The sequence below is a fragment of the Uranotaenia lowii genome, chromosome 2 (assembly GCF_029784155.1).
Source record: "Uranotaenia lowii strain MFRU-FL chromosome 2, ASM2978415v1, whole genome shotgun sequence".
In the NCBI taxonomy this organism is placed as follows: Eukaryota; Metazoa; Arthropoda; class Insecta; order Diptera; family Culicidae; genus Uranotaenia; species Uranotaenia lowii.
Window position 1 is genome coordinate 340,433,889 of NC_073692.1, and position 12,821 is coordinate 340,446,709.

A 12,821-nucleotide genomic window follows, 5' to 3' on the forward strand; every position below is an offset into this window, starting at 1 on the left:
GACCTTTACACTTCGGCAAATCCTCCAAAAATGCCGTGAACACCAATCCCTACAATATTCGGTTGGCCAAATATTCGGCGCCGAATACCGCCAAAAAACCGTTAAGCCGAATAGTTGAGCTTAGTATTCGGCCGAATATTTATTTTTTAAATTTTTTCAATTACAGACTGATAAAATTTTTAAAAAAGTGTTGGATAATTTATAATAGATCCAAATGTAATGTTGAAAAAGCTACATAATCATCAAAAACTTATGGTTTCAGCAAAACATCTTTGGTTTATCCGTGTAAATTTCACTGTAGACCCAGACAACCATTAGGTGGGTGTATCAAATTTGCAACATAAATATACGTGCAAATATACGTGTTAACATAAAGTATATAATGCAGCAAAACCAGAATATACGTATCATTTTGGAGGCCATATAGGTTAAGCTTGCCAGATTGCCCGGTTTTATCCGGGTTTGCCCGGATATTTGATGCAAAATTTCAAGAAAGTCCGGTCCGGCCCGGTTGCCCGGATATCGTGAAAAAGTCCGGATATTGTCCGGATTTTTTCACAATTTTCACAAAGAAACCAAAAAAAAAATCAAAGTTTTTGAGTAAGTTTCAGCAAAATCAATTAACGGTATGGACATTTTCAACGGTTGTTTCAATTAATTTCGCTGATTTTCTTTTATAAACCTTTAAATATTTAAGTGTTCCAAAAAATTTTTGGAAGTCTGCAATTACAATATTAATTTCATTTTTTTGCATTTTTTCTTTGCTTTTATATATAATAACACCTAAATTTTGCCCGGTTATTGCCCGGTTTTTGGATTTGAAAAATTGAAATCCATGCCCGGATTTTGCCAGGTTTTTTTGAAAAAATGCCCGGAATTGCTAGGCCCGGATGGGAGTGGAAAAAATTCTGGCAACCTTAATAAAGGTACATTAGCACACATATTCTTTATTTGGATTGTTTTGTCGTAACAAAATCATGCAATTTATTTAAATACGATAAAGGATATGCATGGGCCGCACATTGTAGGTGCATAAATAAAAATTGTCCTAATAAAAACATGCAATGCCCCAATATAAATACGATAAAGGATTTGCATGGGCCGCACATTGTAGGTGCAGATATACGAAAATGAGTTTAAATAACATTAATACGGTATAATCTGTAAAATTATAGACGATTTCTGGTGGTCTGGGGATCGTACAGAAGAATGCTGACAAGAATCGTTTAATACTTTGATAATCGTTTATTCCAGATTTAATTGAACTATCCAGGCTTGCTCATAAATCCAAAGAAGAATTCAAAATAAGTCAAGTCTGGCCGGAAAGCCCGACTTGATTCAAATTATTTGTTAAATTAAATAAAATTATCAATTTTTTTCTTTAAAAAATTCAAGATTTATTGTTCAACAAATCACTCTCATATGTGTTGTGAGCCTGAGCAATCGAAAGATTTCCTTTAATTCAACCATGATAAATGAAAAGTTCAGATACCGGTATTTCGCTAGCAACTTACTAACTTCTTCAATGAAATCAGTCAAATCATTATAGTGGAGAAAGCTCATCATTGATTGCTAGTTTGCAAAAAATCTATCCAAACCTAATGTGAAATTAATATATCAATGGAAAGCCAATAACTTGACCAACAAAACACACTCAAAAAATTATACCAACTCGGCCGAACTCTTAAGATTATAACTTACTGAAAAAGGCATTATTTTGGATATTTTGTAGTATATCTCCTTACTAAGTTGAAATATGTATTCGTCATGTTCCCAAAACTGTGTGTTTCTACAATTTGAACAACTTCCTTAAACATATGAAGTTTGTAAATCGTATACTTAAAAAGATATTAAATTAAAAACTCAAAATTACTTGTATTATTTTTGAAATGCTCGTAACTTTTATGATTTACAAAATTCTCCATTCCATTCTTAAATAATAAGATCTACAACTTTTGTAAAAAAATCAAGTCTTTTAACTAATTATTTAAAATATTTTTTTTAAAATTTCCTTTCCAGGTGGAAGCATTATGTTTTTCTTTCTAGAATTTGTTAGATCACCAAAAAATTTGAAAATGTGGCAAAGACATAAAATGTCTACCGTTTTCCGTTTGTCCACAAATAATTTTGATCGCTTATTAGGTACATTTATCCCTGTGAGACCGGTAAAATATACTAAATAAGGTGGTCAAGTCGAGCGCAAAATATTTGGACTGCTTGCGGGGAGAGTAATGGACAGCAATAACGAACTCTTTAGCGGCAGGTTATCAGCCAAAAACTGTTCGTTGACATGTTTTGCCTTATTTTAGGCAGATAAACAAGGAGAAAAATTGAAAAATTTCTTGTCTTGTATATACTAAAGGAGGCTAACGATCTATGGAAACTGCAAACTAGCCAGTATGTCATATCGATTGACACAATGAATGGATAAATATACAAAGAAAGAGATCGACCTTCGATCTGATAAAAAAAATTAACTAAATTCGAAGATGAAACTTTAGGAAACAGAAAATGTAATCAAAAATTGCCTTGATTTGAAAAAGGGTGGTTCATATTATGCATTAAAGATGGCGCACGTGTTACCAAAAAATCCAAGTTGAAAAACTTCTTTTTCTTCAATCTAAAAAACACTTGTTCTGTCAAGTTGCATCAAATTTTCACATTTAATCATCATTCAAATTCCATTCATACATTCAAAAGTTGTTGACAAAACAAAGTGTTGCATTTTTTTTTTTCGAATACACTCCTTATTGTTAGAAAATATTTTATTTTGATCAAGTTCAAGTTTTTATTAAAAATGTATTCGATAGAATGCGATCACTGCTTTGACAGGATTGTGATAGCATTGAACAAAGACCCAACGAATTGACTTAGAAGTTTACGCAGGAAAAAATCAGTTTAGTAGTGATTGATATTTTTTTTTGCTTTATTCTTCTTTGAAACTGTTTTTTTATTTAGCCAACCCTTACTCATGATTTCAATAAGACTCGTATGAAGCGTTCAATTTACGCTTATTTTTGCTTCAAATTTCCTCATTTTATTTTGAAACTTGTATGAATAATTTTGGTTTACGTTATTTACCTTTTTCAACAGATAATTTAAATCGAAAAGGAAAATTTTGTATAACTGTGCAAATTTGTTTTAACACTAAACGTACCGGAGACGGTCATATGACAGTTTTTTAAACTTTAAATGATGATTACGCCTTATATAAATTTTTTTGGCCAATTTAACCACAGGATTTTTTTTATATTTAAAACGCATTTTTTTTCGTTTTTAAAATTTTTCGAAGTTTTGAGGTTTTTAAATAACGCATGTGGTACACCTATTCATACCGCAAGCGGTCAAATGACGGCTTACACTGTATTTGCTAAAACTCTCTGGTTTCTCAACCGATTTCTTAAAAATTTATATTTTTGAAAAACTTATAAATTGACTTTAATATGCTTCTCAGACAATTTTCAGCTACAATCAATAATTTTAAAGTTATATAAGGTCCAAGAATATTTTTTTATGAAAAAACATGCTTCAGGAAAAAGGCTGTAAATCAGTTATTTAGAGCTCGAAGAAAATTTCACTTAACACCTCGAAAAGCTGAAGTTAGAAGCTATATGTTGCACATATGAAACATTTTTTTAAATTTTTTTTAAGATCATGGCCACAAAAATGTAAAAAAAGTTGTGTAAAACTCGTACTTTTCAACCAAACAACCGCTGTTCCTGTAACAGTAGATAATTTAAAAAAAAAAAAGTGAATTGTAAAGTTGACATAATTTAGCACATTTTGGCATCTTTAGATTTTTGAAATACGAGATATATAATTTATGACGGTTTTCTTTTTATCCATTTGAATTTTCTGAGACAATTCCTACACCTAAATTCAGCTTTGCACTGGATTTTGAATACGTTGAAGTAAGGTTTAGGCAATAAAACTAGATTTCATACTGGTTCTAGTGGTGTGCCAAATAACGTAAACTTTGCAATTTATTTTTTTAAATTTTTCTACTGTAACAGGTAAAGCTTTGGCGGTTGATTGGTTCAAAAGTGCGTGTTTTACATAACTTTTTTACATTTTTTGTGGCCATAATCTTAAAAATATGTTCCATATGTGCAACATATAGCATCTAACTTCAGCTTTTCCAGGCGCTAAGTGAAATTTTCTTCGAGCTCTTAATAACTGATTTAAAACCTTTTTCCTGAAGCATGTTTTTTCATAAAAAAAAATTCTTGGACTTTAAATAACTTTAAAATTATTGATTGTAGCTGAAAATTGTCAGAGCAGCATATTTGAGTCGAATTATAAGCTTTTCAAAACTATAAAAATCGGTTGAGAAACAAGAGAGTTTAAGCGAAAATGGTGTTTACCGTCATTTGACCGCTCACGGTATGAATAGATATCGTAAACTGGGGGAACTTTAATCACTTTTTTAATTCATTTGATATTTTGGAAGGGATTGCTTTTTCGTAACACCTGAAAGCTTTAAAATACTTACTGAGGTGAGGAGTATTAAACATGATCATTGATTGCTTATAATTCAAGCGACATTGGTAGTAATAATTAATTAAATGATTGTTACAAAACAAGATTTCGAGTTTCGGGGTAACTTTGATCACTGAATTTTTCAACGTTTTCTTTCAAAAACAAATATACTCAAAAGATGGACAATGTTGCTGCATACATTTAGGGGCAAAAATTATAAACATTTTTCAATATTTTTTAGCCTCAACAACAAATGGAATTTTACCTTCATGCAATTCCCTTAGTCCTCGCACTGTTCCCATGTTCTTTTTTTCTTCAAACTTAAACATTCGATAGGGTTTAAAAAGTTCAAATTTCACATTAAACAACCCATTTGCTCCTAAATGCTTAAACTTGATCAGGAGAGATGTCTGTTTGTGAGCCTTCAAAAAACCAGATATTTTAAGTATTTAAAATCACATTTTAAGTTGATTAAAAAATCTCCTAAAAAAATCAAATTTAGCTTATTTGTAATTCAATTTAAAGGCTTTCAAACGTAGTGATTAGTTTTCAGATACTTTTACATTATACTTAGTTAATGCTGATTATCTGCAAAAAATCATGTTAATCAAAGTTCCCCCAGTTTACGGTTTATACAAAGTGTCGGTATATTTAGTGTTAATTTAATTGTATTTCAATTGATTGTCAATTTATGTTCATAGGAAATTGTTGCCTATGTTATAAATCGATTGTTCAACCACAAGCAGTAATGATGCAAATTACACAATTCGTTCAAAAATTTCCAAGCAACTGTTCAGCTATTTTCAATCATAAGCATAACTTTCCTTCGATGCAATAGCTCGATTGCAAACCAAATAATACTCACATTGTAGATGCCGTAGATGAAAGGGTTGTAGCAGCTGTTGCTCATCGCCAACCAATCAGCCATAAACCAGATGATATTGATGTACCGATACCTGAATGGGAATATGGGATGGGAAAAATATGGGAAATCCGCTTATTAGAATGGATTTAATCGAAATTCTCAAAATGTAAGCTAGCCCGGAAGCGAAGATACTGCTTTCGTGGCCAACCCAAATGGCATCCCTAAAATGCAATAAGTCGGAAAATTGTGAAACTAGTGCGACGATTGGGGAATATGGGAAGCCTCGATTTGTATTTTACATCGAAAGAGCAATCATGGTTCAAAAACTCGACTTACTCGTTCACTTCTGGCCAGGTTACGTGAAGAACATTGTACAGTTGCAGTGGAAACCAACAGATTGCGAATAATGCAACCACAATTATCAGCATTTTGATAACCTGGAAAAGGGGTTGGAAAATAAAAGTTTCATCAAAATCTTTCGTCTCAAGGGACAATGAGTTGCCAATTTACCTTTTTCTTGTTTTTGAGCATGGTCATATCCCGGGAATCCTGTGCATTCCCCGGCGTCTTGGAGCCCCACAATCGGAGCGCCATCTGGATATACACGAAACTGATGACACAAAGCGGAATGAAGTACTGCACCAGAGTCAGAATATATCGGTAGAGCAACATTTCCGACTGCTCAAAATTAACCACCTGACAGAACGGTTTCGTAATGTTGATGTAGGTTTCGTTGGAATCACCTGGATAGTGGAGAAAGCAAATTAAACCTTGCTTAGACAAATGTTAACTATAAATTCGACTCGAACAGTGGCACGAATATCAAATTCTGAAAATCCAACTAATTCGAATGGTCTCAGAATACAAATCCAAATCTTCAGAGCGTGCAATGCAAATCAGATAAAGATATGAAATCCGAGAATTTCTAGACGTTATATAACCAGTAACAGAGCGATGTCGAAATCTCTGCCTTTTCCACTTACCGATGTTGACAGTTGATACCGGGATGACCCTCAGAGCAAACAAAGTTGGAGCCGACAGTCCAAACGAAAGCATCCAAATGGCACTGATGATGAATTTGGAAATGTTTTTCGATGCTCTAGCTCTGTTGAATAAAAAAAATGTTAAGAAAAAAAAAACAATTTAAAGGTTTAATCAGACATTTTATTATGAGTAGAATATAATATTAAACATATTCTTTTTATTGAGCTTCTGTTATTCAAAATGTGTTAATCTAAAAAAATGGAATGAATTCATTTTATAATCAAGCGACAGTTATGCATTAGTGAATGGGACTCAGATTCCTATGTCAAGACACATAAGGTAAGGTTGAAAAGTTCCTCAGTTTTATCCGGGTTCACCTGAATATTTGATAAAAAATTAGGGAACAGTCCGGCCCGGCCCGATTGCCCTGGTTTCATTGAAAAATGCCAGGATTTTGCCCAGATTTATTCACTTTATTTAGAAAATCAAATTGTGTTGTATGAAATTTTTATTCATGCCTCCAAAATGAAATTTTTCGAGCAATTTTCATAAAAACAATCATGGTAGGTTTTTTGGAAGCCTTAAAAACGATTTAAAATCTGTCGAAGAATTTTGATTTATAATTTTTGTCATCAATTTTTCTTCTTGATTTTTATTGAGTAATTTTTAAATTTTAACAAAATTGGCCCAGCTTTTGCCCGGATTTTTGGCCGTTAGTTTTGAAATCAAATGCCTGGATTTTGCCAGGTTTTTGTGTAAAATTGCCCGGATTTGTCCGGCCCGGTCCCGTGCTGAAGAAATTCTGGCAACCTTAACATAAGGTCGAATCGCTATCATAGAATATATGTGCTACTTTTATGGGTGGGTGGTTTAAGCAGATTTAAAATTTTTATTCTATTATGCATACAGGACCATAAATGGCGTGCGTGTGTGTTCACCACGCTGCGCAGCGAATTCTTCCGCTTTGTTTTGCATTCAAAATAAAATCAAATTCGACTTACAAAAACAAGATACAAACTATTTAATAAGTTAATTTTTTACAAACAGTACTTTTTGATGAATGCCGCTTATTTTCCTCACAACACAGGTCAAACATAAAAATAATTACCATCTTTAACCAAAACTGATGAAATCCAACTGCTTTCAGGGTCAACGCGTTCATAGCTTACTATTTAAAATTTTGGAATCATAGATAGTGGAGAAAGGAGTATTTTTTTAAGATGTGACGCAATGGCAAGTAATAAGAGTTTTTTTTTAGGTTTACAACGCCTTCTGGAGCTCTATTGTATTAAAAAATCGTATTTTCGTCGAACTTTTATAGCCACGTTCAATACTCTTTACAGAATTAAAATCGGTTGAGAAACAAAGATATTACAACGGTGTAAATGAAATGATATGACGCAAAACTGTAGGGGAGAATAAGGGTACTTGATTCCTCAGCTATCTATCGAAACCGAAATGTCTTACATAAATCAAATGTTCTAGAAAAATTGAATAATAGAACTATACAACAAACCTGGTATCTCAAAAAATTCAAAAACAAATTTTAATTGAGTAAGGTTTCGCCTTTGGTTTGAAAATTCTATCGAAATGTGACTGGAAGTTTTTTTTGTCACTTTAAAATGTCCCACACGAAAAATTTTATTAACGTATTGAGACCAATTTGTCAATCGTTAGAGTATAATACGAACTTGCGGTATTTTCCAAGCAATAGTAATCTCTAATTTTTTTAAAAGAAAAAGTATGTATGATTGAGTCCAAAAAGATTTTTTTTTATTCTGATAAGATGTTAATAATTGCTTAGAATGAAATTCGTAATATTTGCCCAATGATTCTGATACTTATAAACTGTGAAATAAAAACAAATATGGAAAAAATAGTCAATGGGACATTTATCTTTCGATTTTGCATGATTTTTGCAAATTCTTAGGGCATCCCTATTAAAGAATCAAGTCTCCTTAAATAAAGGATCAAGTCTCCTTTAATTTTCAAAATATCACATTTTTTAAGTCCTTCAAAACGCTTCTACGGGTTCATGTATCGATTTAAGTTTTGTACCACATAAACTTTGAATTAAATGCTGTCAGGAAATGCAAAAGAATGCGATCTACATTTTTTTTCCAAAAAGATATGGTGAAAATAAGGAAAAGGGATCTAGTATCCCCATTCTCCCTTATTGTGGAACAAATTGCTTGTTTATTTTATTCGTAATCGTATTCGTATTCGTATTGCATACACTTCGCATACTTTTGATGAGTTAACACTTAGAATTTTAGGTTATTTTCAAACCAATATAATTCTTTTATTATAACTGTAATCGTGCTGCACTTTTGGGAGACATGTGTGTCATGATGTTTAACATTATTTGCATTCAAACAAATCGATTTTTTTTGAGTAAGTTATTTATGAAAACCCAGTGCTACCTTTTTCGATGCGTCACATCAGAAACAAAACCCTGTTGCAACAAAAAAACGTTGTATTTTGTAAACAATCCAGGAAAAACTCTGTTTTCGATTAGAAAATTTTAAACAAAAATAGTATTATGTAGTTTTTTTTTTAAAGAATCGAATGATGACTGTTTGAGTCATCGCACTTCTCGGAAAGTGAAGCTTTGGCTGATTTTACACTCAATTTCTCTATATTTTTCAGTAAATTTTGAAAAAAATAAGTTCGGACCTGATAATTTTGAACCAAATAAGACATATCTTGTGTGATGCTTTTCCGAGGGACCAAATAAAAAGAAATATGTTATCTAGTAATTGATATCAATGAAAATTTTTAAACAAGCAGTTGTCAAAAGGTACAGCTAAATAAACCTTTATACACCCATAGAAGAGGTAACAGAAATCCAATGCCTTTTTAGCAAATCTCTGTGCCGATAATGCTCTGAAATGTGCACTGTGCCGAAGACGGTATGTTTGAAAAACCGTAACTGGCATAAGGACTCGGCTTCCAACCAAAATTATGCATGACCACTACATTCAAGCGAAACAACGCCGTGGGGAGATTCTAACTCAAACCACCATTCAAATCGTCTTGCCAGTCCGACATCTTAACCAGTGTACTATTTGAGCTTCATACAGGACGAGGGCTGTTTGTCATAGGCTTAATGCCACCGATCAATCACAAAAAAAACGTACGACGGCGGCTTCCCGGCGTTTGGCCTCCTTTCAAGGTATTCCTTTGTCTTGCGATGGAAACGGGAAAGGGAACGGGAGTGAAGGAACGGGAAACCCATTGAATGAGAACTGTGCTTTGCTTACTGCCTGCTATTACATACACACGCTACATATACACAGCTGCTAAAGCCGGGCAGCTTGGCCGATGGTTGTTTGTCGGTGAATTGAAGGAATGTTTTTGTTGTTGCTTTAGCTACATACACACGCACAGCTTAGCCGTGGTTGTTTGCCGGTGGATTGAATTGAAGCAATGTTTTTTTATTGCTTTTACTGCATACACACGCACAGCTTGGTCGTGGTTTGCCGGCGCCGGTGGATTGAATTGGAAGGATATTTTTGTTGTTACTTTTGCTACATTCACACGCACAGTGCTCGGTTCGCTGGCTGCCTGGTGTTGGCCGGTATTTGTTTCCATCCTTCTTCGACTTGTGATGCGATAGGGAGAGCTAGAGACGTGCAAACGTTTTTATTTTGTTTCTTTCAGACATACGCAAATCGATTAACTTGGGAAATTAATGCCAGTGGGAGCAAATCGAATCAGCACCGGTCGCGTTATCTTCTTGAACCAATGATGCTATGTAATTGACTACACGCCATTGGCACAGAGGCTGAATTTTGGGTGTACATGAGAAAACTGGAAATGAACCTATTTTTCTAAAAATTATCATTTTGGAAGCCTTAAAATATCTGGGTCCATGTGTTTTTCGATCTTTAAAAAAAAATATGGGCAATATCATTTTGATCTAAAATTTTTTGAGCATTCCGTATAACTTCCAAGAACGTCTCAGAAAAAAAACGACAAGAAATCAAAAATATGTACAATATTTACTTTTTTAAGTTGTTTAAATATAAATTGAAATATTTTAGTTTTTTATGGAATAATTTTAACAAAAATTTTAAAAATAAAACTCAGTCAGCCGTAATATTTTTCAAAATTTTCGAAAAGCTGAAGAAGCACTGAAAGTAAAGTTTCTTAGCCCTGATGCTAAGCACTGGATGGAAAGTTTGTTAAAAAATGTACCTCTTCTTTGAAATTTTTCGTAAAACAAAAGTTGTAATTTCACGATGTTTTATTTGTAATGATCCTTCAAAAAAGCTTACGTTAACGGAAAATGATGACGTTAGCTGTATTAATAACAAAAGATGGTTTCCAAAATCTTGAAGTCCAATACCAACTCAACGTTTTAATCATTTTGATTATGGCTTACTGTTGAGTCAAACTGTTGAACAAATTCCAATGTTTTATTCCACGGATTTTCAAGACAAATGAAGCGTCTTTTTACTGCTTTCAAAATAACGAATCACTATTTGATCCAAATTTCTAAGTGCCATATTTTGAAAAATATTCGTAGAATCTTTTTGTTTTCTTTGCGATTTAATACGGAGTTCACAAATATATCACCTTGCTCTATTCCGTAAGTTTAATTCCCATTTCATAACATTGAAGCCGATCAAAGCTTCGTGGGCCATAAATAAGCATTGAGCCAGATGTGGCCCGCGGACAACGGTTTGTCACCCATGGTTTAGATAAGGATTCCCCTAGCATTTAAATTCCCAACGTCCAGAAAAGGTTGGTCCTAAAAATTCAAACAGCTTTTTTTCGAGACTTAAGAGCCTATTTTGATTTATTTGGGCAGACATCTTGAACCCAAATATGTAATAAGTCTACTTTATAATAGCTGTTGTTTTTTGAAATGAGTTTTGAAAATAGGAAATATACGAAATTTCGGCACGTCTTTGACAAAACTGTGAATATTAACAATAAAAAATTTCAATTAATGATCAACTTTCCCAATACCGCAAATAATTTGGACTTCTGCAAAAAAAATGCATGTTTTTTTCACATTCTGTAAATTGCGGAAATTTGAACGTATTTTCAAAGAAACTTTATAACTTTTATTTTTTTATACAGTTTTTTAATTTATATTTTTTAGATCATTGAATTTTTGAAATAACAATATCTGGGCAAGGTTTTATTATTTCATTGAACAAACAAACTCCGATTCACTTCAGGTATTTCATGAAGGTTTGTTTGGTCAACAGTCATCAATGATTTATTTCTTTCCAATATGGTTTATTTTAAAACTTATAATCACCATTAAACCTGCTGAGCTGATAGACAAAATTTGACAAATGACTCGATTTCAGGATGCGAAAATCTTCCAAACCAATCAGTAAATTGTAGGCACCAAAATTGCTGTTCCCTAGAGTTGATTAACTTTAGTTATAAAAATTTCTTCTTAAATGGTTGAAAACTAAGCTTTTTCATGTTTCTGTTTTGTTTTAATTTGAACCTTGTTTACCGATTTTTTCAAGTCCTAGGTATTATTTATTTTATGTGAAATTCGTTGATAAGTTTTTCAATTCTCCACTTTTATGTTCTGAAAACATTAACGCCATTTTAACCCCTTAATATCCTATATTTGTCAACAATTCAAAAACCAATGATTTGGACAAGACAATTTTGCACACAAAATAGATCTTTCTGGTGTGATTTTTTCCGAGGAATCGTATAATGGTTGTTTGAGCCACAAGCATCGGAAAATTGAGTTGGGTCCCGACGTTTTACCCTCGATTCCCTTACATTTTTCAATTAATTTCAGAATGTTCGGACTTGAAAATTTTGACACAAATGAGACCTAACTTGTGTGATTTTTTTTAATGAAGTTGAATCAAGGCTATTAGAACAACCGCACGCATCGAAAAATGGAGTTATTGTTGATTTTACCCTCGATTTCTTAACATTTTACAATTCATTGAGCACAGGCATGTTCGGGCTTGAAAATTTTAAACCATATGAAACCTTTCTCGTCTTATTTTTTCCGAAGATTTGGTAAAAGGCTGTCTGAGCCACAGCACGCATCGAAAAATGGAGTTATGGCTACATTTTTAAAATATTTCAGAAAATGCACGTTCTGACTTACAAATTTTTAACGAAATGAGACTTATCTTGGGTGATGTTCTCCGAGAAATCGAGTGAAGGCTGTTCAAGCCACTGCACGCATCGGGAAATGGAATCATGGCTGTTTTTACTCTCGTTTCCACTATATTTTTAAATAAATTATGAAAATAGTAAATTCGGACTTCATTATTTTGAACCAAATGAGAACAAGCTTGTATGATTTTTTTCGAGCAATCGAATGAAGTCTATTTGAGCCACTGCACGCATTGGAAAATGTAGTTATGGCCGTTTTCTCCACCATTATAAAACTGCACTCTCATAATAATACTGCACTTTGCGTGCTTAACGTATTTTGAATGTTTTTATCCAATTTTTTTTCGTCAGAAGTTGTTCAGCTCATCCAGCTCATTAT

At 32.9% G+C, this 12,821-nt stretch overlaps 1 protein-coding gene across 3 annotated transcripts in view; it reads right to left on the minus strand.

Moving 5' to 3' along the window:
* The window catches only part of LOC129746986 (substance-P receptor-like), a 191,941-nt gene that overhangs the window by 17,999 nt on the left and 161,121 nt on the right, over positions 1 to 12,821 (minus strand). For all 3 annotated transcript variants that reach the window (XM_055740991.1, XM_055740989.1, XM_055740990.1), the window contains exons 5-8: positions 6,328 to 6,449; positions 5,855 to 6,087; positions 5,681 to 5,781; positions 5,345 to 5,435 (exon numbers count right to left, since the gene is read on the minus strand). In XM_055740991.1, coding sequence (XP_055596966.1) covers positions 5,345 to 5,435; positions 5,681 to 5,781; positions 5,855 to 6,087; positions 6,328 to 6,449 — 547 coding nt within the window. The remainder of the gene's footprint in view (positions 1 to 5,344; positions 5,436 to 5,680; positions 5,782 to 5,854; positions 6,088 to 6,327; positions 6,450 to 12,821) is intronic.